Source organism: Coturnix japonica, chromosome 9, assembly GCF_001577835.2.
Source record: "Coturnix japonica isolate 7356 chromosome 9, Coturnix japonica 2.1, whole genome shotgun sequence".
Taxonomy (NCBI): domain Eukaryota; kingdom Metazoa; phylum Chordata; class Aves; order Galliformes; family Phasianidae; genus Coturnix; species Coturnix japonica.
In genome coordinates, this window is record NC_029524.1 from 13184901 (window position 1) to 13207137 (window position 22237).

General features: G+C 45.1%; 2 protein-coding genes across 2 annotated transcripts in view; both read left to right on the top strand.

The window, feature by feature from the left end:
• The first annotated feature begins 208 nt into the window (after nt 1-208).
• On the top strand, nt 209-4254 carry C9H2orf72 (chromosome 9 C2orf72 homolog). The gene is made up of 3 exons (XM_015871681.2): nt 209-737; nt 2322-2438; nt 2991-4254. The coding sequence occupies exons 1-3, from the start codon at nt 209-211 to the stop codon at nt 3077-3079; spliced, it is 735 nt and encodes a 244-aa protein (XP_015727167.2). The 3' UTR covers nt 3080-4254.
• A 214-nt stretch (nt 4255-4468) lies between these two features.
• The window catches only part of PSMD1 (proteasome 26S subunit, non-ATPase 1), a 57390-nt gene continuing 39621 nt past the window's right edge, over nt 4469-22237 (top strand). The window contains exons 1-16 of the mRNA XM_015871677.2: nt 4469-4639; nt 6732-6775; nt 7809-7882; nt 8120-8289; nt 8797-9002; nt 9158-9301; nt 9896-10122; nt 10508-10568; nt 11966-12094; nt 12935-13023; nt 13683-13761; nt 14332-14505; nt 15408-15519; nt 16138-16334; nt 16890-16985; nt 17509-17573. Of these exons, the coding sequence (XP_015727163.1) occupies nt 4624-4639; nt 6732-6775; nt 7809-7882; nt 8120-8289; nt 8797-9002; nt 9158-9301; nt 9896-10122; nt 10508-10568; nt 11966-12094; nt 12935-13023; nt 13683-13761; nt 14332-14505; nt 15408-15519; nt 16138-16334; nt 16890-16985; nt 17509-17573 (1883 nt within the window). The 5' untranslated portion in view covers nt 4469-4623. The remainder of the gene's footprint in view (nt 4640-6731; nt 6776-7808; nt 7883-8119; nt 8290-8796; nt 9003-9157; nt 9302-9895; nt 10123-10507; nt 10569-11965; nt 12095-12934; nt 13024-13682; nt 13762-14331; nt 14506-15407; nt 15520-16137; nt 16335-16889; nt 16986-17508; nt 17574-22237) is intronic.

Consider the following 22237-nt stretch of genomic DNA (forward strand, 5'->3'; position numbering starts at 1 on the left):
ACATTCCCTATTGCTGTCGGGGCTTCCTGCTTCACCTGACAGCTGTGCCGACCCCTTGGCAGCGCCGGGGCCGGGTGCAGCACGAGTCCATTGGTACCGGAACCCGGGAGATGCTTTGGGGTCGGGGCGGGTACCGGGGCCGCGGGGGGCGGTGCCGGGGGCGGTGCGGAGCTCCTCGCAGGGGACTCGGCGGCGGCGGCAGCGGGGGATGGAGGCGGCGGAGCTGCGGGAGCTGCGGGCGTTGGTGGAGCGGGCGGGCGGGCGGCGGGCGGTGCTGCTGGTGGCCGAGGTGGCGGCGGATGGAGCTCCGGCGGCGGCCACGTTGGCGTCGTTCGGCCGCGAGCTGCTGGGCGACGAGGCTCCTCCGGGGCAGGGGGTGGAGCCGGGATGCCGGTCCCGGTCCCGATGCCGGCGGCGGACGCTGAGGGCTCGGCTGCTGCTGGTGCTGTGCCGCGGAGGAGCGGCGCGGGGCCGCGGGAGCCGCGCGAGGCTGCGGGAGGTGGTGCGGGACGTGCGGGGCCGTTTGCCCCCGGGGCCGCCGCCCGCCGTCGTCGGCGTTTTGCTGCCCGGTGGGAACGGGGAGGACGCGGCGGTGTTGGACGCGACGCTGCGGCGGCACTTCCAGGCGGCGGGCACCGTGCAGGCGGCGCGGTACAGCCCCGGCAGCCCCGCAGCGCTGCGGGAGTGTCGCACCGCCGCCTGCAGAGCACTGCGGGCCGCCCTGCAGCACCCCGCAGGTATCGGGGGATTGGGGGAATCGGGGGGGGGGGGTTGGCATGGATCGGACACGCATTGACCTCCCTGATCCGGCAGGTGCTGCCCCATCCGGTGGGATCCTTCCCATCCTAGTGGGGTTTTTCCCACAGGATAGTGCCCCATCTCAGTGAGATCCGGCCTTTCCCAACGGGATTTTCCTCCTCCCGGGGAGGAGTGCCCTGTGTCAGTGGGATCTGGCTCCTTACAATGGGATTTGTCCTGTTTAATGGTGGGATCATTCCTCCTCCTATAAGATCTGCCTCACTTCTGCGGGATTAGCACCACACCACGGAGAGCTGCCCCTCCCCAGGGAGCTCCTGCTGTCACAGTGGGATCCATTCCATGCAATGGGATCTGAGCCTTCCCCGTGGGGATCCACCTGGGGAGGATGGGCCATGGGTTGGAAGCGGGGATGTGTCAGGCAACAGCTGTGACACGGTGCTTAGGATGCACGTCCAGGTGCTGATGGATGGGCAATGTGGGGCTTGGGGTGCAGCCCTGGGCACAGAGGGCAGGTTCTGCAGCAGGAAGATGCTGGCATTGGCTTCACACAAGTCTGAACAATAACAAGTGGGCACTTGGTCCTTCACTCCGGTGCAGGTGTGGAGTGCAGTGGAGAAAGGAGCAGCAAACCAGAGCTGTGCAATGCAGGCAGCCCACTGGCTTTACAAGCACTGTGGGTAGGAGGACTCAGCGTGTTGCTCACCAGGACTCTGCTGGTGCTCTGAGTCACAGAAGCATCCCATGAGCTGTGTCTGTAATGATGGCCCCTCCTCAGCTGCAGGGTTCAACCTGATGCAAGATCAGATTCCTTCCATGCCCCTGTGAGCCGTGTGCTCCAAAATGCCTATGAGACCCTCCTGAGCCCATCTGAGAGCTGGGGATGCAGCAATACCAGCCCATGGGACAGCATGAGCTTCTCTGCAGCCTGGGCTCCTTCATCCCATGGCTTTTCACAAGGAGAATATGATTTGTGGTGGAATGTGCATCTGCCTGCAAAGCAGATTCCTGTAATGTCACCCCAAAACAGCCCTCAGCTGAGGCTGAGCTCACCGTGTTTCCATTCTGGCCTTTGCAAAGGGTTTGTGCTGGGCTGTTCCCTGCTGTATTCCCAAGGACTGTGAGCAGGGGATGTGCTGGTGGCTGGAGGTTTGGGGCTGTCAGACAGCAGGAAATGCTGCTATCATGAGCCATTTGGTGTTGCATTAAGAGGAAGGACACTGAAGTGGATTATCGTTTGCCACTGGGAGATAAGATCTAGGAGGTGAAAGGCCGCGTGGCATTTGGATGGGGATGCTGAGCCATTGGAGACTATATAATAAGCTGCTGCAGTGCTTTGCTGTAGTGACGTGAAAGATTGCAGTAACTTACCTCTACATCTGTTGTCCTCTAGATGAATTTCCAGGGCAACAAAAAGATTTCAGGCCACGATGAGGGTTTCCAGGAGCTGCTCCATGCTTTCACAGGGGGGTGGGTTTAGCTGTGAGGAGCTGGGCTGGTGGGAGCTGGGGGAGCAGAGCCTCTGAACTGCAGCAGTGTTCTGAATGCTTCTGTGTTTTATCCAGAGGAGGAGAAAGACAGGGACAGGTGGAGGCTGCCTGCCTTCCTGCAGTGCATCTCTTGGAGCAGGAGGAGCCGGAGAAAAGGCCACGTGTCAAAAGCTGCAAACAATGTTCATGAAGGTATGCCCAGCTCCTCTGCACACACACTGATTGCTGGAGGCTCCTCACTGACCCCCTGCTGGTCCATATGCTCCCATCCTTTTCTGGCGGCCTTCTGATGCTGTTTCCAGCTCCAGACGGCTCTTCCTGGCCCAGCTTTGACCAGAACCCAAAGACAGCCAATGTTCACCTAAATAAAAACATGCTGGGTCCATTGCCTGGGAGCACTGCTGGGCACTGCCACAACTGTGCATCCACACAGTGAGTTGGAAGCATCACCCCAACCCTATGTGCTGTGATCTGCTGGAAGCTCATTCCCAAACCATTGATGAGAGTAGGAGGGCAGTCAGCCTGGTGCTCCAGTTCAAAGCAGGGAGTGAAGCCTCAGACCTGTGCAGCTCGTTTGGAGGCTGCTGAGACTGCAGGACTCTGTGGGGCCACCATTCTTTTGCTTGTGGGTCTCCTCTGTGTGTTAAAGGATGTAGAGTCTGTAAAGCAAAATGAGAATGTATTACCATGTAGTATGTATCATACCAATGTATCACTGCCCCCTGACCTCTCTGCTCTTTACAGACAACCTGCAGGACCCCCAGGAGGTGGCTCTGACCAGTCTGTCTCCCAATGGAAACTATGAAGATGCTGCTGGAGGTGTGGGCACCTAAAGCTGTGGGTGCCTCATGTGATCCGTGTCCCAGTCCTGCCTGGCTGGTGTGGAGCAGTGGGAGGAGGAGCTGTGTGTGCCCACTCGCCCTCAGAGAGCCCACAGATTTCACCAAGGTCTTCTGTGGCTGCCAACAGCTTCTGAGCTCCACGACAGAACCACCCCCTGCCCGTGGGGCTGTGCTGGTGGACACTGGGCTTTGGAGGAGCCCTTTGGGAATGTATCCTCCATCCTGGGCAAGGTGATGCGGGGACTTCAGCTTCCATCTGCCTGAACAAAGGGGAATATGCAAAGCTCCTGCTGAGATTGCTAGGGATGGCTTCCCAGGCAAACAGATTCTGCTGCCTTATTTTTCTGCTTTATTGCTTTAATTTAAAGCTGCCGACCTCTCTCTGATCTGGGGGGGGTGTGTGGGGGAGAAAATAGACAAATAATGCAGCAGCATGGAGACTGCAATGGGTGTGAATATGAAGTCCTGTATCTACCAGCCAGCTAGAAAGCTTGGATAAGTGTGAATAACATGAAGAAATGCAGCTCTGGACAGCAAGTATAACACAAGAGATACTGATATTCCTGGCAGCTGGAGATGAGGGCAGTGTGTCCATCTGCCCCATGGTGGTGCTCGCAGGCTGACTGACACTGACACTGCCCATGCAGGGGGGCAGACAGGACTGTGGTGTGCACGGTGTGAGCTATGGCTCAGCTCTGTCATACCTGGCTCATCTCCAATGCAGTGATGGCAGCTCCTGGTTGTGCCCGCTGCATTCCTCTCAGTGTGACGGGGCTGCTTCAGGAATTGATAGAGATGTTCGAACATCACCTGTTTAAGCAGTTCCAATGGCTGCCTGTGGGGCAGCGTGGAATCATGGAGTCACAGAATGGCTTGGGTTGGACCTCAAAAATGGCCAATTTGTGGCACCAGCAGCTCTATGCAACCTGCCACAGTGCCTCACCGCCATACTGTGAGCAGCTCAGTTCTATGGGTGCTGTTCTGCCCTATGGAGAGGTGCCTTGCTGTGCCTTGCTGCCAGGCCTGCCTGGCTCCCACCTCCAGCCTCTCCACACAGCGAAGTGCTGCGCTGAGCTCTGCACACCACAGCCATGTCCTAACGGAAGGGCACTGTTAGGCCACACGCTGGCTGTAATCAATAAACACACTCGACTTCTCCACTGGAACTCGCTTATTATTATTATTTCTCAGTGTATCACAGCGTTGTCCTTAACGAGGCGATCTGTACATGGCGCCCACCGTGTTAACGGCGCTCACACCACACCGGCTCTCGGCCGGGATTCAAGGGCTGCCCAACTCCCGCCTGATTCCCCTCGGCTTTTCGAGCAGGCGATCGCCGTGGCCACCTCTACTCGGCATCAACGAAGCCCAGCCGGAAGGGGGCCTCCACAGCACTTCCGGGCCGGGCGGCGGTGGAGCGGCAGAGTCGCGGAGTGGATTCCGGTGTCGGTGCGGCTGGGCCGAGGCGTTGAGCAGCGGAGCGGAGCGGAGCGGAGCGGGCGCCACTTCCCTCCGCGGGCCGGGCGGGCGGCACCATGATCACATCGGCCGGTGAGGGAGCGGCGCGGGGCCGTGCTGCCCGACGGGGTTTCGCTGAGTCAGGGCCGTGACTGGGCACCGCGGGGCCGCCGGTCTGAGGTCCGAAATGGGCCTTCCCCTGTCCGGCTGGGTTACACGCGGCCGCCGTCATTGTGGCTCGAAGGCGATTTAAGCCTGAGCTGTCAGAGGCCTCTCGGTGCTCGCTCCAGGAGGTGCCTCCAACGTGCCAGGTGTGTCCAGGTGTGGAGCCCTCAGTACAAGAAAGACATGGAGAGTTTGGAAAGGGTCCAGAGGAGGGACAGGAAGATGATCAGGGGGTTGGAGCACCTCCACTATGAGGACAGGCTGAGGGAGTTGGGTTTGTTCAGCCTGGAGAAGAGAAGGTTGCGGGGTGACCTCATTGCAGCCTTTCAATACCTGAAGGGAACTTACTGCCAGGAGGGGAGTAAACTCTTGGAAAGGGCTGACAATAGCAGGACACGGGGAAATGGTTTTAAGTTAAAAGAGGGAAGATTTAGGTTGGATGTTAGGGGGAAGTTCTTTACTAGAAGAGTGGTTAGGGCCTGGAACAGGCTGCCCAAGGAGGTTGTGGATGCCCCGTCCTTGAAGGTGTTCAAGGCCAGGTTGGACGGGGCCCTGGGCAACCTGATCTAGTAAATGTGCATGTTTGGTGGCCCTGCCAGGCAGGGGGGTTGGAACTACATGATCCTTGAGGTCCCTTCCAACCCGGGTCATTCTGTGATTCTTTGTGCTCCCAAAGAAACTGGGCCGGCAATCCAAGAGGATCCGAGAGACTGCGTGAGGAACGAGGTGTTGGACGCTGCTTCTGGACTGCAGAGAGCTTAAATGGTTTAAGATAATAGGAGCATTTCTAGAAGTAGTCAGCACAGAATTTGGGGTGTGAGTCGTTGTGGATGTGGGAGGGTTGCAGTTTGCAGGTGTTGCTCAGTTTGTGGACTCTTTGTGTTTAGAGTCTTGGTGTAGTTGAGAAGAAGCAGGAATTTGTTTTGAAGGAGTTTAAGAGGGAGGGAATGGTGCATTGAAGATCAGTGAGGCTGCCTTTACCGGGAGTTGTGGGAGCACAGGGGTAAAAGCAAACTGCTTCTTTGGAGTGGAGTTACAGAAACAGCAAGGAGCCCCGTGCTGCCACCGACTGCGCCTGCAGGGCCCTTTGGTTCTCCTTCAATTGCTGCTGACAGATACAGGGACAACTCCTAGTCCAACATCTCTGACAATAGAGACTCCACGTTTTGCAGGCAAAGTGAGGAACTTTGTCAGAAAACTTTTCTTATCGTCGCACCTCAGTCATTAGAGCTCTGAATGTACCTCGGTCCTACTGCTGCGCTTCATACTCAATGCAGAGATCAGATCAGTCATCTTTTTCTTCTTTTTTGGCTGACAACTGCCTTATCTCAGCAGACTGACCAGCTCCAGGCCTTTAGATGTCCTTTTTGAGTCGTGGTTCCTAAGACCTCTTCATTGTTGCTCAGCTCTGAATGCCCCAGTTTGCTCCTGTAGCAGGGTGCCTGGCACTGGTTGTGTGTGGGCACATCTGTGCCAAACAGAGAAGGATTGTCTTCTGTGTCTGCCAGGAAACAACTCTTGTACATCTCACACTGTTTGTGCAGGTGTTCTGGGGCAGCACCAGGGATCTTAATAAAGCTGAGAGAGATGATGGTTCTTAGCCATGAGAATGTTTTAACACAATCATTATGACCTTTAGGGAAATTGCTAATAAACAGCCAGCAAACTAGTGATGGAGCTGGAAGCCACAGCCAGATTCTCTGAGTTCTTGTTCCAAACTCCTGAGACAGGAGTTGGACTCTATGATCCTTACAGGTCCCTTCCAACTCAGTGTATTCTATGACTCTGTTCTGTGTTCTCCTATAAGAAGGATCATCTTTCATGAGGAGTGTGCCTTTCCAATTATACATTCTGAGCTGTTTTATTTATAGTATGAACTTGGATCTGGTCTTGGAATTTTAATATGAAAGATTTTACCAGCATTCCAGCAACAGCTTTCTTTCCTGTTCTTTTGTTTTTGAACTAAATGACGCATTCACATCTAAAGCAGTCCAGAACTGACTGTGGTCTTGCTTTGCAGCTGGAATTATCTCTCTTCTGGATGAAGAAGAGCCGAAGCTCAAGGTAAGGGGCTCAGTTTGGCAAAAAAGTAATGTGAAATGCATTGCTTTTGAGCTTTATGTCAGAAATGCTTGGATCTCAGTAACTGTAACTCTCAGCCAGCAACAGGTGGGCTGCAAGTCGCATCCAGCCTGAAAGCAAGGATGAAACATAACAGATGTCAAACTTCCTTGTTTTGAATATAGAACAGACTGGAGCTTTACTGAAACCTCTGCTTTTCTAATCATAGTGGGACTCTATTGCTTAAATGTGTACCAGAGACTGCATTTTGACTATGTGAAATTCAGAGCTGCAGAGTTGTTAGCACAATTGCAGGCATGTGAAATAATAATCACACTTAGAGTTTTCTTTTGAAAGAAAGTTACATTAGTCATAAGAGAAGATAACAGCAGCAGGAATTCTGCAGCCCACAGAGATTGGAATCCACAGGACAACACCAAACACCCGAAGTGATGCATTGGTGATGCTCTGTGGTTGGTTGAGCACAGTTTGTGTATCCTTTTAAGAAGGAGGGATGCATCTTATAATGAAAGCAATCTCCTGAATGCTTTGCTTCAAAACAGACATAAATGGTGATAGATTTGAATTAGACCTGCTTTGTTCTGAACTGGTTGGAAGTGGGCTGTTTATAGCCTGCATATCATTCATCTGGTAAAGCACAGTGTCCAAGTTAATTAATAGCGTTGGCTCTTGTAGACCATAGGCTTGTGTTCTTTGTGCTACATTAAGGTTGCCACAGACCCTTTGAAAACTGCATTTTAAGGAGTTTGGGCTGCCAGTTGTTTTAGCCAGGCAGACCTCACAGAGAGACTATGAGAAGGAGCATCAGGCTCCTCTGCACTTCAATGGAGCAGCCATTTCTTTGCAAAAGAGTTGCAAAGACCAGCCAGTGTTTGCAGAGCTCTTTAAAAGTAGAACTTGCTGTTTGAGTGGATCAGTTCTTATCGTGTTAGTACTACATCACAAACCATTTCTTGATGAGGAAAGGTAACAAATGCGTTCTTTGTGTAATATAACTTTTTATTATTATTTGTAGGAGTTTGCTCTTCAGAAGCTGAATGCTGTTGTCAATGACTTTTGGGCGGAAATCTCCGAGTCAGTGGACAAAATGTAAGAAAAAGCACTCATTAGTGCAGGGTGTTCTGCTTTAAGAGAAAATGATACAGCAAGTGCATGTAGTTCTCCTTGCCTGGTGGTGGCTATAGGGTGGTACTTTCTGGAAAGCATTAATTTTAAAGGAGCATGGTGTTGAAAGTGTAGTCCCAAAGATGAAAGATCACTGACTAGTCATGTGGCCTTTAAGAGAACTGAGCACAAAGATGATGCCCTTCCCTCTCTTTTTTTCAGTGAAGTTCTCTATGAAGATGAGGGCTTCCGGAGCCGGCAGTTTGCTGCCTTGGTTGCTTCCAAGGTGTTTTACCACTTGGGAGCTTTTGAGGAATCGTTGAACTATGCCCTGGGAGCAGGTGACCTCTTCAACGTCAACGACAACTCGGAATATGTGGAAACGATCATTGGTAAACAACTGCTGCTGCTGAAGAGAAGCCTTTGTGTTACCAGAACTACCATAGTGTAGAGATTCCCTTGCTTTAGCTGTTTTTCTCTGTATTCCTCTCCTTGTGTTCAAACTGTTGCTGCTTCTACTGTTACTCAGTTTATTTTTGTCTTGTTTTCCCATCCATGTTGAGATCCCATAGTAGAACTGACTGAGAACTTATGGCAGTCTTTTCCTACTTCTAATGAAGGCAATCCCCTGAATGTTTTGCTTCAAAACAGCAACTTTTCCTACAATTCCTACAGTTTCCTACTTTTCCTACTGTTGTTCCACTGCAAGTTCCTAACAGCAAAATTACTTTGTGTCTTTTCCCTTCTCTCATTTTTTTTTCTCACGTTGTCAGTGTCAGCAGAGCTTTGGGAATAATCATCTAATAAAACCAGCTGCTCACCTTGTTTTCCAACCTATGTGAAAACTGTAAACCTGTAGGAAGCTGACATCTTTTTCTCTATATTTAATATCATTCCAGCAAAATGTATCGACCACTATACCAAGCAGTGTGTGGAGAATGCAGAGCTGCCAGAAGGGGAGAAGAAACCTGTTGATGGAAGGCTAGAAGGCATAGTGAACAAAATGTTCCAGCGCTGCTTGGATGACCACAAGTACAAGCAGGCAATTGGCATTGCTCTGGAGACACGCAGGCTTGACATCTTTGAGAAAACCATCCTCGAATCGGTATAAGCTTTTTCTGAAATATGAAGCTGTGAGGTTTTGTGTGTGCATGTTTTTCTCTGCTGTTTTGAAATGGAAAGTTGGTAGATTTGTCCTAATTTATAAATCCTGCTTTGGCAGTTCAAACCCAAACTTCATATCCCTGAATTTCATTTCAGAATGATGTTCCTGGGATGTTGGCCTACAGCTTGAAGCTCTGTATGTCTCTGATGCAGAACAAACAGTTTCGTAATAAAGTCTTGAGAGTTCTAGTTAAAATCTACATGAATCTGGAGAAGCCAGATTTCATCAACGTGTGCCAGGTAAACTTCTCGGAGTGCTGTTTAAAGATGACTCAAAAGTTGTTATTCTTTGTAGATGTCAAATCAAATACATCTAGCAGTGTTTCATTTCTGACCATTTAAATGAAAGGGCTTCTCCTTATTGCATGATTCAAATATAAATCATAATGAACACGAGGAAAGAGATGTAAATACTCTACATGTGGTCAACAGATGAGGAATTGTCCATCTGTATTGATATGCCATCTACACATGGCTTAGGAGTGCTGTGCCTGTTGCATTTGCATTTGAGCTGAAACAGCCCTCCAAAATGACTGATATTCTGTGTGCTTTGGAAATTCTTTTTATCAACCTTCAAAGATAAAGCTGCATAAATAGGATGGCCTGAATCACATATCTTGAGCTTATCATACTCGGTCTCATTTTTAAACTAATCAGTGAGAATTCTGTAGATTCTTATTTTCTGCTTTCTCTGAAAAGATATTCCATGGAAGCAGCATTTGAAGCCACATTCCATTTTCTCTGTTGCCTTATGTGGTATTACTTTTTCATTCTGAGATATATTGTGTCTTATTCTGATTTTTTTTCTTTTCTGTTTCTCTTCCTCACCCTCAGTGCCTGATATTCTTGGATGACCCACAGGCTGTAAGTGACATCTTGGAAAAACTAGTGAAGGAAGATAACCTCCTGATGGCTTATCAGATTTGCTTTGACCTGTATGAAAGTGCTAGCCAGCAGTTCTTGTCTTCTGTGATCCAAAATCTTCGCACTGTTGGAACTCCTATTGCCTCTGTGCCTGGATCCACCAACACAGGCACTGTCCCTGGGTCAGAGAAAGACAGGTGGGGGCATTGGCTTGAGAAGAGACTTAGCTGCTCAGTTACAGTTTTTCTCTCCTGGAGCCTCCTGTTCTGTGCATGCCTCTCCATTACAAGATATTGAGTTACTCTATTTAAGCTAGTGTAATAGACAAAATGTGGTATTTGTTCGGGGTGAAATGGAATGTTGCCACTGAATGAGTTCACTGTTTGAAAAAATGCATTTTCTTTGCAGTTTAGACAAGCAAGGTGCACTTGCGTGTTTCAGCCCTTGTCTGTCACATTATTTCCAGCTGTCATCTCTAAATCCTGATCTACTATATTGGGTAGCGTTTAGCTGTTATTACAGAGCTTGGCTGGTTACAAGTGCTGAACTGGGTTGCATTTTTGGATTTTTATTTTTATTTAGTGATGCTATGGAAGCAGAAGAGAAGCCAGGAAGCGTCTGTGTGGGGAAGTCATCAGAAATTGTGAGTGCCATTTCCAAGAACATGCCTTGCTTAATTGTTCTTTTGTGTTTGAATCTGTGGGGTTTTTGGATTGGTTTGACTAATGCAAAATGGAGTTTCATTTCTGTTTTGCCTTGAGTCAAGCTGACAGACAGCCTCTGAGGACCAGGTAACTGGCAGTCTAAGAGTCCAGCATTTTAGATACTGAAAGCTGGAGGAATTTTCAGATTGAATTACTTGGTCTAAAAATTGGAACAGAAGCAGAAAGACTTGCTTTATGCCTTTGCTTTTTGTTGCAATAATGAACTCCTGGAACAAAGGGCCTGTGATTTGACTCCTGCTGAGAGGCTTTCCTGATAAATTAGCTAATTAACCAGCTGGATGTTTTATTCTTGTGAAATCCAGGTGAACCTTAGCTGCTTAATTAATTTGGCTTGGGTGTTTTTCTCCTTTTTTTGAAATCCAGCTGCAGTTTTGGCCAGGTAGGGCTGATACCCTACAGGAATGGGAGAAGGGGTTGCTAATAAAAACATTGTTTCTTTTCCATAAGGGGAGATTTTTCTGTCTAGCGTGGTGACATCGTTCTTTTGTTTCTCCTTATATTCTGGAGTGAAATTTCTTGCTGCCTCTGAGGAACCTGTGCACTTGTGCACTAAAGGTGTCTCAAATCAATTTCTGCTGAGCTGGTATTGCTGCCTTTGCCAAGGGATAAGTACATAAAAATGGTTTTTGTGGCCAGAAATTCTTGAGCTTAATCTTCCACAGTTCAGAATGATAAGTACAAAGGAATAATTGAGAGGATTAGTTCAAGGGCTGTACTACGTTCCTTTTGCTGTTCTCTGACCAGCTAATAGGGCCAGAGAGCTGCAGTATAGTTTTCATCATTCTCAAATGTACTTCATCTGGGACTTAAACTGTGTAAACTGTGCCACAGTGAGGAAGAAGGAGGCATTCTCAAAGGGCTTTGGAAGATGAATGCATTAGGAATCATAGTTCTGCCAGCTTCTGTTCTAAATGAAGTCTTTAGCTCAAAAGAAGGTCAGTAGGATGGGGTAAAGCGTTGTGGTTTGGTGGTCCTTTTTAATAAAACTACCATGAAAATGCAGGTTCGTATTTATAACAGTGGTTGCCTCTTGCAGGAGACTCATCTTATCTGTAAGACCAAATATGGTTGCTTGCAGAAAATCAGATGTCACTGATATGTCTTGCTTTCAATTAAAGCATACATCGCCTTTCATAGATTCTCTTCTCCTGCCTGCACTCTTGTGCAGAAAGGAGCTGTGGGTTATCTGAGAGTTGGTGTTGTCCTTTTAGCAATGTCCTTTCAGTCCTAAAGAGAGTCAGATTTTGGAATATGGCGTTGTGAATATACCAGATTGGGTTTTCATGAACTGTGTTTTGTTTCTTTGTATTCAAAGAACCCAGAACCCAAGGACCAGATCTCAAAAATGATTAAAATTTTAAGTGGGGAAATGGCTATTGAGTTACATCTGCAATTTTTAATACGAAACAACAACACAGACCTCATGATCCTCAAAAACACAAAGGTAAGAGGCTTTGTAAATCTAGTTGTCTTGGATTTGTGTGATTCATTCTCTTACTTGTAAAATAACAGTAGTGAGGTCAATACAAAAGCTTACTGTCTTAGAATGACCTCACTCTTTTGAAGATTCAAATCTGTTTTGTTTGGAATATGTTAACATTTAAAACTAGAACTTGTGAGGCCAGGGAAGAGCTGATAGCACCATGGAAAGGGCCATATAAGCAAATTGTTTCACATTCAGCTGCTGTGACCTAATGTTGACTGGCTGTTATTAGTGTGTTGCTTCATTCTGATAACTGATAAGAGAAACTGGTCTCTGGTTTGTTTATTTGAGAATGAGATTGACCACCTCACCCTCCAGCTGATACTGTGCAAGCACATGCTGGGAAGAGAGGGGGTCAACAAGGACTATAGATTACAGTGTTTTGGTGTCTCGGATTGGTTTGTAAGATCATGCTTTCAGTTTGACATTAAATAAATCCTTGAGTGCTCAGAGATAATTCTACATTGAAGATAGACTGATAAAACACTTGAAAACATCATCAGTGCACACTCTGCCACGCTTGCTTTGGGAAACCATAAGTGGGGTGCTTCAGTTAAGCAGCAGTCAAAGCAATTGTGCCTCTGACAAACTCCTAGAAAGGGTAGATCTGCACTGGAAAGATGGGTTGAGGGTGTATTAGAATGTATTGTCTATGATCTATTAACTCTGATTGAAGGGAAATTGCTGGTTAAATTGGGCCTAATTACAACCCATATTTCTAATGTACTGGCAAGCATATGAAGTGACTGAGGGCATGTCTTCTGCTGGCTGGTGATACTGTGATTGGTTTTGTTCTTTCAGGATGCAGTACGGAATTCCGTGTGTCACACAGCAACAGTTATAGCGAACTCCTTTATGCACTGTGGTACAACCAGTGACCAGTTCCTGAGGTAAATCTGTGGCAAGGAAAAGCAGTGTCAGGGGTGGTTTGAACAACATTGTTGCCCTACTTCACCTGATAGTTTCCAAAGAGTGTCTGCAAAACTCTGGGCTTAGAATAAGAAAGGGTCTGGAAACTAATGTTTGAGGGAAGAAGTGAGAACTGATTAGTTTTTTTTTCTGTCCTCACGAATTGGCTTTATTTGAACAGTTACTGTGTGAGCAGATGGGAGGCTGGAGATCTGGAACTAATGTTCTTTCTGTATGGAGAGAAATTGGAAGTTTTCTGAACTGTTGATATATCTTTGCTGGTAGAGGCTGACTTGGGTTACTGTGGGGAGAGAAATATCAGGAGACCTTACCCAGGAATTGAGGAAAGCCCCAGAAACTGAGCAGGCTTTTCCCACAGAACTAATAGGCTGCATATTGATTGGCTGTTCTCCATCCTTCACTGAAATCACTGATATCTACAAGTTTGACCAATACTAGTCAAGAATCAGGGCTGATGAAGGGGGAGAGTTCTACAAAGTGCTATTATGACTGGCCTTCTTGCTTTTTGGAGCTACTTTCTTTTTTGAAAGCAGTGTTAGGTGCTATGAGATGTTGTTTGCAGGCTGAAGAACGGACAGTGTGTAAAACTTTGTCTAACCTGTATCTTTTTGTCTTGCAGAGACAATTTGGAGTGGCTGGCCAGGGCCACTAATTGGGCTAAGTTTACTGCTACTGCCAGCTTGGGTGTTATACACAAGGTAGTGATGCATTCATTCATTCCTCTCTGTTCAGTAGGAGTGATTTACTTGTGAACACTGAAAATGCTGAAGTGGGGACTCAAAATGATGTCTGTAATTCTGTGTACAGCTCAACTGATGCATCTCAGTTATGCCTTTTCCCTGATGGATGGAACATCTGTCAGGGATGCTGGGTGGGAGGAGTCTCTTGCTGGGTGGATAGATTTAAATCCCCATGTCACTTATAAAGCTATTTTGAAATAATTAGAAGTCTTTGCAATGGTTTTATGTGTTTTGATCCTCATTGAAGTGCTCTAGTGAATAAATCAGTGTAGTTTCTAGCTAGGATTTGTCCTGATTTAGATGAGTGATCAAGTGGTTGCAGATTCTTGTACTGGGGTGAATAAGATTTTTGTGCAGAAGGATTCTTTGCACTCAAAGGCACTTTTTTATTTTTATTTTTATTTACTTTATTTTTATTTTTTTTAAATAAAGTAATGACTAGTTTAAGTGTAGCAAAATGTTTGTATCTGCTGTTTTCACCTTTCACTTCTCATTGTTTTCCCTTGGTGCTGGACATTGGACATGCAGGGACATGAGAAAGAAGCACTCCAGCTAATGGCAACGTACCTACCCAAGGACACCTCTCCAGGCTCAGCGTACCAGGAGGGTGGAGGCCTCTATGCCTTGGGTCTCATTCATGCAAACCACGGTGGTGACATCATTGACTATTTGTTGAACCAGCTGAAGAATGCCAGTAATGATGTATGTGTTCAGTAATTAACCTGTTTCATTGGGAAAACTTAGAATGGTGCCAGCTGATTTAAAAGTGGGGTGGTTAGAAGTAAGAAAGAACGTGACAGCGGTGATCTTCTGTGGGTTTTAATAACCTTTTGCTTACAGTTTAGATTAGATTTTTAGGAAGTTCTTATGTGTACGACAGTGAATCTTTCTTCGTTTCTCTTACCAATTAGTTATTTACTTTGCACTGCTACTAGACCTGCACTATTCAAGCTTTGTTAATGGCCTAGTTGTCAAATGAGTAAGCCATGGAACCCTGTACATTTATTGCTTCTTACACACACACAAAAAAAAGCTTTACTTCAATACTTAATGATGAAAGGTTAATTAAAGGTCACCTTTTCAGTTGGAATCAATTAATGCTTTTCTTAGCATGTTCCTGTATTCTCTTCTGAGAAATTCAAACTGCATCATTGAAAATTCTGTAAATTTATCCCATTCATCTTACTGTAAATAAGGTGCCTTTCCTGTATCTTTTGTAGAACAACAGAAGAGGAAAGCAGTTCAAGTGGGTTCTGATTTAACTTGTAATTTAAATGTTGTTATTAGGCAGCAATGTTTATGCACAGTACAACTTTATGGTACTTCCTAAGTCTCTGTGGGGGGAAAAGAGCTACTAGAATGTCTTGTGGAAGGCTTCTAATGCTCATTTATTGGCTTTGAAATGCCATTTTTAATTCAGCTTCTTTCAACAGAGTTTCTGCCTTAGGAGGTAGAAGTAACTTTTTTTTAACAGGTCAGGAGATCACTGTGAGTGTTTTGGAGCTAAAAGTTTGCAGGTTTATACTGATGAAAAGATGTTATTTCAGCTGAAGCCAGATTGTTACTGCTTTATGGTGACTCAACTTGTATACGTTTCTCTGTAGATTGTCCGACACGGTGGCAGCTTGGGTTTGGGTCTGGCTGCCATGGGGACAGCACGTCAGGATGTGTATGATTTACTGAAAACAAATCTGTACCAGGATGATGCAGTGACAGGTAAATGTTCAGCTTTCAGAGCAGATAACCACCTGAGGCCTTAGCACACCTGTTTTTCTCCAGGTTTCCTGTTAGTAACATAGGCCACTTGTGGGTTGCCTTAGTTGCATTTTGTTAATGAACCTTTTCCTGATCAGCATGGTTCTTTAGTTATGTTGCCCTAATGGTCAGAGGTCCCATCAAGACTGATCTGTGGCACTGTACCAACCATTAGTAAGATATGGTAGCTCTTTAGAACAAAGTAAGAGGTTGTTTATTCTTAACTTTATCATGTGCTTATATACATACAGTGTAAGCCACGTGCCTTAATTTTTTGCTGAGAAACAGGCTTAAAGAAGCTTGTGAGGGCTGGTGATCACAGGAAAATTATCTCAGCATCTGTTGGCCCAAGGAAGAGAAATTTGGACTCAAAGTGGAAGGTCACCAAGTTTTGTGACTATTGGGTTAGTGACTAGTGGGTTATCTTTGCAGGCATCCATGCTCATGAATACTGGGATTGCTGGGCATGGTGCCCTTAAAGTGATCTCTTGGCTTCTGTCCTGTGTTATTCTCTAGGTGTAATATTTGCTGCTTTTTAGAAGCTGTGTTTGCTTAATTTTGCTCTTCTGTGCTGTGCAGGTGAGGCAGCTGGCCTGGCACTGGGACTGGTTATGTTGGGCTCTAAAAATGCTCAGGCCATTGAGGACATGGTTGGCTACGCACAGGAAACCCAACATGAGAAGATTTTGCGAGGTCTTGCTGTTGGAATTGCTCTGGTCATGTATGGGAGGATGGAAGAGGCAGATGCTCTCATTGAGAGTCTTTGCAGAGATAAGGTGAGTTTAACTGTGTCAGGTCACTTTGTTAAACAGATAATCCTCCTGTCTTTCTCTGAAGTCTCAAGCTGTAGTGGGCTGGTTGTTTTGTTCCCGGAAGTTCTTACGTAGATTTGAAGTCGATCAGTTTCATGTGTTGCCTCACCCTGATAAAAGAAGATACAACAGCAGTCTTGGTCTTATATTTCCTTATCTGATACTTAGCTTTCGTAACAGAGTGAGCAGCAAGGAGCAGAAGAGGGTGTAGTGATTAAAACAGATAGGACTGACTGTAGGTAGGTCATGCTTTGCCTGTTCAAAAGCAGATAATGAACAGAAAGCAGAGTAACACATATTCCTGAAACTCTCTAGCATCCTATGTCATAGCAACTTTCTGTCCTAGTGAAATTGTTAGATGATATCCCCCCCTTATAACTGTTCTATTACTGATCCACAAGAAACAGGAAAGCATTGAGGCTGTCTGCTTGCAGCTTCCAAGCATAAGAGCAGAACAGATATTTGGAATAACTGAGTCCCTAATTGGGTAGAGCTAAATATTGATGTTTTCTTTTCCAGGATCCAATTCTCCGTCGTTCTGGCATGTATACGGTTGCTATGGCATACTGTGGCTCAGGGAATAACAAGGCTATCAGACGCCTGCTACACGTGGCTGTAAGTACTGTGATCTTACTTTATGATAAGAGAGTAAGCCTATCACTTTGACAGGCCTTGTGTCTGTAGTGTTGCTGTTCTGGACCCAATCAGAGAAGTGCAAAGTGATAGAAGCTTTCTTTAATAAGATAATGGAAATAGCAGGATTTTCTGACTTTAGGATAAGTAGACTTTCAGCAAGAGAACCTCATGTCACAAAAAAGAAGTCTTGTAAAAGCAAAACATGATTGTAAAAATAGTTGTAAGTTTGCAGTGAACAGCCTGCATAACGATGGGGAGGGTGTACAAAAAAAAGCAACTTAGGCCATAAGAGGTGGGGTCTTCCTTCTCTTTGATAAGTTTGTAGCCACAGTACATGAACAAGAGTGAAGCTCTTTCAACTGGGGCTTAGTGTGATTGTTACTTCCATTCTGTACATATCCATCTTCCCAATTAACTGATGTGCCTGGCAACTGCTCCAAAATGTTGCAGAGTCCTCGAGTATTTTATTTGTGTTCTGAATATCCTGTTTAATGCTTTGCAGGTGAGTGATGTGAACGATGATGTGAGGCGTGCAGCTGTTGAATCGCTTGGTTTCATTCTGTTCAGGTACTGTATCTTCCTCAGTCGCTTCCACAGCTTTTGATTTGCTGTCTCCTATTGTGTGTGAATTGTGTGCTGCACTGCTGCTAACATTAAATAACTCAATTACTTGCTGAGTGGATGTTAGAAAGTAAAAAAAAACAGAGAGAATAAGACCTCAATCAGAACTACAAACATTCGACAGACACTTAATGAGCCTTTTTGTGGGTTTCCGGCCTTCTAGCTTCATCTGACTATTCAGACAATTAAGTTGACAAACAGAATGAAAAATTAATATTGGCAAGATTGAGAGTTAATTAAAAAATTAACTATACAATGCTTGTACCAGACCCCGTCAAAGCAGTGCTACTCAGACAAATGTCTTGTTGCTAAAACGTTCCTGGAGATGGTGACTGGTGAGATTAACTTGAAGAAGGATGTCAAGATGGCCTGTGTTTTCTTGGTTTTTAAGTGTCTGCTGTTAAACCCTGATAAATCACTGGACTTCTTGTAGTAGCGCTCTGCAGTTCTGCAAGTAGGAAGATGGGTAGGTTTGGGATTTTTACGGTGTTCTTTGTGTGTGTGTCTTTTTGGGGAATGTGTTTATTGTCATGGTGGTTTTTTAATCAGTGGGGAAATTGGAAAGCTCCCCAGAAACTCAACTGTCTTCATCTGTTAATGCAGGAATTTGCAGGCTGAGCACTGAGCCAAGCAGTAGCCTTTCAGAAAGTCTGAGAGGAAGAGGTGCATACTTGGCCCCAGAACTGTAATATTCAATGGTTATTTTCTAAAATCTTTGCTCCCATCCTTTGTGCATTAGTGATAGTCTGTAAATACATCTTATAGCAAGATGCTAAGAGGTGCTAAAAGCTTCAGAAAGTGGGTTACTAATGCCACCAGTCAATTCGTCATTAACCAAGTTCTTTCTCACGCGGAAGTTACCCTGCTCCATTGATTTGTCTGAAGCATGTTGTGATTGTGGTCAGCAGGGGTCAGCAGTCATCTCTCAAGAGCTTCTGCTCAGTTGCTTTCCTGGGCACAGGTCATTCCTTGCTTCATAGTGATATGTGTCTCTCCTGTAGCCAAAGGACCTGTTAAATTGGCTTCTGCATTGGTGTACAGAAGGAAAATTGCACACAGACTTTCCATAGTTGCTGGCATCTTTTTTTTCTGAACAGGCTGTGACAGAGCACTTTTGATCTCTGTTTCAATATCATTTTTATTCTCAACAGATGCAAAGCATAACTAGGTATAGATAGCTGCCTACCAAAGCAAGCTGTCAGGGCTCTGACCTGCACCATATATCAGGTTTCTTGGAGCACCGCAGCCTATCTGCTTCTTCAGATTGTCTCTCTGAATGGTTAAAATCTAGCCAGATATGTAGAAATCTGGAACCTCATTTTATTTGTTCTCTATTCTGTTTGCAGATACAGCTCTGTGCTAGCCCTAAATCTGCATAAGTTGCCCTAAGTTATGAATTTTAACCAGTTCTGGGTCTGTTGTCTTCACAGTCAGTAATGAGGAAATGAATTACATTAACTTCTGAATCTTTAACCTGTCGTGCAATGATACAGGTCTTATTCTACCACCTTTCTTTTTTTTCCACAGAGGAGAGCAGTCCAAAATGTGCCTGAACAATAGGGAGGAACATTTTGTTGTAACAGCCATTCCAATATCCATGTTGCTTGATAGGAAAGGATTGGAATTTTAGCAGGTTTTGCCTCTTGGTGCGTGAAGGGAAATATTAAACATCTGTGTAGGGACCTGCAGGTTGATTTTGCATTATGTTTCTTGTCCACTCAAAAGTGTTACTTAGTGCTAATGGTGTGTGCCATCCCACATCAAAATTGCAGGCATGCAGAGGTATAAAGAACAAATGGGCTGATAAGTTTGTCAGAATTCATGACTAAAAAGACATCTCTTTCTTAGGACTGTTTTGTTGAAGTCTAATTGGATTTACTTGTGCTAAAGGCCATTAATAGTGTACCCCATACTGGTCAGTGATCTGAGGGTTGCTGGATGTATAGAGCTTGTGAAGGAAGTGTTTTCTGATGGGAGGTCAACAGCTCTGCAGTGCAGTGGGCTAGGCCCTGGCTTGGGTGAAGCTCATCTAAGGTAAAGGAACATGACTGAAGCTCCTGTGAGAACACAACAGGAGAATGAATTTAATGTGGTCTGCCTTTTTCTTAAGGAATGCATGCTGTTGCTGTGGGATTGATTGTGCTGGAGGTGTAAGTCCATCTGCTGGGCTGTGCACAGCAGCACTTAGGGAATGCACAGACTTGAGCTTCTCTTGGTGCCTTTGATATGAATAATGGAACCCAAATAAAGGTGGAGCTGTGTGGTCAGAGGGTGGTCATTTCCTCAAAACCACTATGGGTGAATGTGACTGTTCCTGACAGCTGGAGTCCACAAATTTGTGTCAGGAATATCTAGTTTTTCTCCTTTTGTTACATCTGTCTAAAGAAGTGTTCATATTGGATTTGAACTAAGAGTGTTATAAATGTAACACAGACAGTTATTTTTAGGTAATAGAATATGTTTGCATAACAGCATTCTGTAAGGCTTTTTGCTGTTTGCTTACCATGTGAGTCTTCCTTGCCAGCACATCATACTGCCCTGTGTGCGTTCAAGAGCACAGCTTGACTCTTAGGACTAGAGTTAATGGAGCAGCACATTGACAGAATAAAATGTGATAGAACACAATATAGTAAAATCCGACAACATTTAATCCAACCGTATTTTGTCTTAACTTTAACATTTTAAGCTTTTTATTTATTTATTTAGTATTGTGTGTGTGCTTTTCACGTACTGGAAAAGCCAACGAAAGAATGTGAAGCGACTTAGTTCTTCAGAATTCATGGGTTGAGGTTTGGCTGCCATTTTAGAAGGGGTGTTCTAGTCTAGGTTACTTAGTTACGCCTAGGAGTTGCAGTGTTAAGTTTTCTATCGTGTTGTGAAAGAAATAAAATCTACCAATTTACAACATTCACCTCTTAGCATGGATTAGTGCTTACCTGAATGACTGGCAGCATGTTGCTCTAAGAATGAAGCAGTAGCAACCATGGGAGAATACATTTTTACAGCTAGTGAATAGAAATTGCTGGTCCATCAACATTTAGCTTATTGAACTGAACATGTGTGTGTTCTTCCTGTTGGGTTTCTATGCATGCAGAAATACTTTTTATGGTAGGAAGACTGGGCTTTTTGGTTAGTCTTGAGTCCTTTTGAGGTTTATGACTCGATTTAAGTACTGCTGCTATGTGCAGAGCTTGTATTTCTGGTTATTGAAATCGAGCTGGCTTGACAAAATACATCTTTCTGGGGATTGTTTCCTGTCTTTTGGGGTCTAACCATAGATTACGAAGAGGTCTTAGAGTCATTCTCTAAGGGATGCTTGTGGCCAGTTACTCCTACTGTCATTGCTACCTGAAGACAGACAGGTGAACAAGAACAGGCCCAGGTAGAAGAGAACTAAGTTACCTCTTGTTCTTTCCAGATGCTGAATTTGTGATGTTACTGCTGGAAAGGGAAGCTTTAATTTGTTGCTGATGGTGGGATTATTAATCCAGTGTATCTTGCTTCCCAGTTTTAAGACATCCCTGCCATCATTCTCCTTAGAAGACAAGTTTGAGGACTTCGCTTTGTTTTATTCCTAGCCCTTTCCCCCAGGACTTCAAAGTAATTAGATTTAATGAAAGGCTTTTGATTCTTAAATATGTTTAGATACAGGAGTCTTCCACAGTCATAACAGTCCATCAATTCTGGCTTTTAACTGCTGGATCCTCTTAAACAAATTTTGACTACTGAAAGAGAAGTAAAAGCAGTTAAGAGTTTATTCTAATCTCAGTGGCTATCACCAAAAAGGGTAGGAAGGAGAAAGATTACTGTAAGTACCGCAGAGATATTTTTAATACTTTCTCCTGGAGCTCTCTGGCATTTGTTACATCAGGCTCTGTTTCAAACTTGCATGTGGTTTAAATTAAATATATATAAATAAATGTTGGAAGGACACGTTATCTTTAGTACTTTCTGTTCCATGGATGAAGAAATACCTAAGCTTTATGCTGTACATAACTAAAGTGCGTAACTAAAGAGCTCTGAAAATATTAAATATGAAGAAAAGAAAATTCAGGGCTGGAAATTTTACTGTAAATGGAAACTGTGGGGCAAAAATAGCAAACTGGCTGCTTACTGTAAGAACTCCAGCACCTTGTTGGGATCTGATCCCCTTCCTAAAGAGGTCGGGGACTATCAGATGTTCCAGAATTCCTAGACTGTAGACTGTGTTAAGTTTGCTGGATGGTGAAGAACAATTCTTTCCTTTTTGTGCTCAAATGGAAGACTTGATTTTCCGCTATGATGTTTGAGAGTGACATCTTATGACGTCGGTCCAGTGAATTTTTTTAGTAGAACAGGACTGTCAGTATGTACTGTTCTATGTACTACTGTTGTTTCTTAGGCACTTTTTAGTTTCAAGTGAGCTACCTATTCCATCCGTAATTTTTCTGTTTTGTGTGAATAGTGCTGGATTAGGGAAAGCTTTTACTGGAGTTATAAAAGCCACAAAAAAAGGAACTTTGCTTATATAAGTTAGTGATGTTCCAGGCACTGCCTGTTCTGTTTTAGTTATTGATGTGTTATGGCCCTATTTTTGTTACATACTCATTTTCTTGGTATGAAAAGAACAA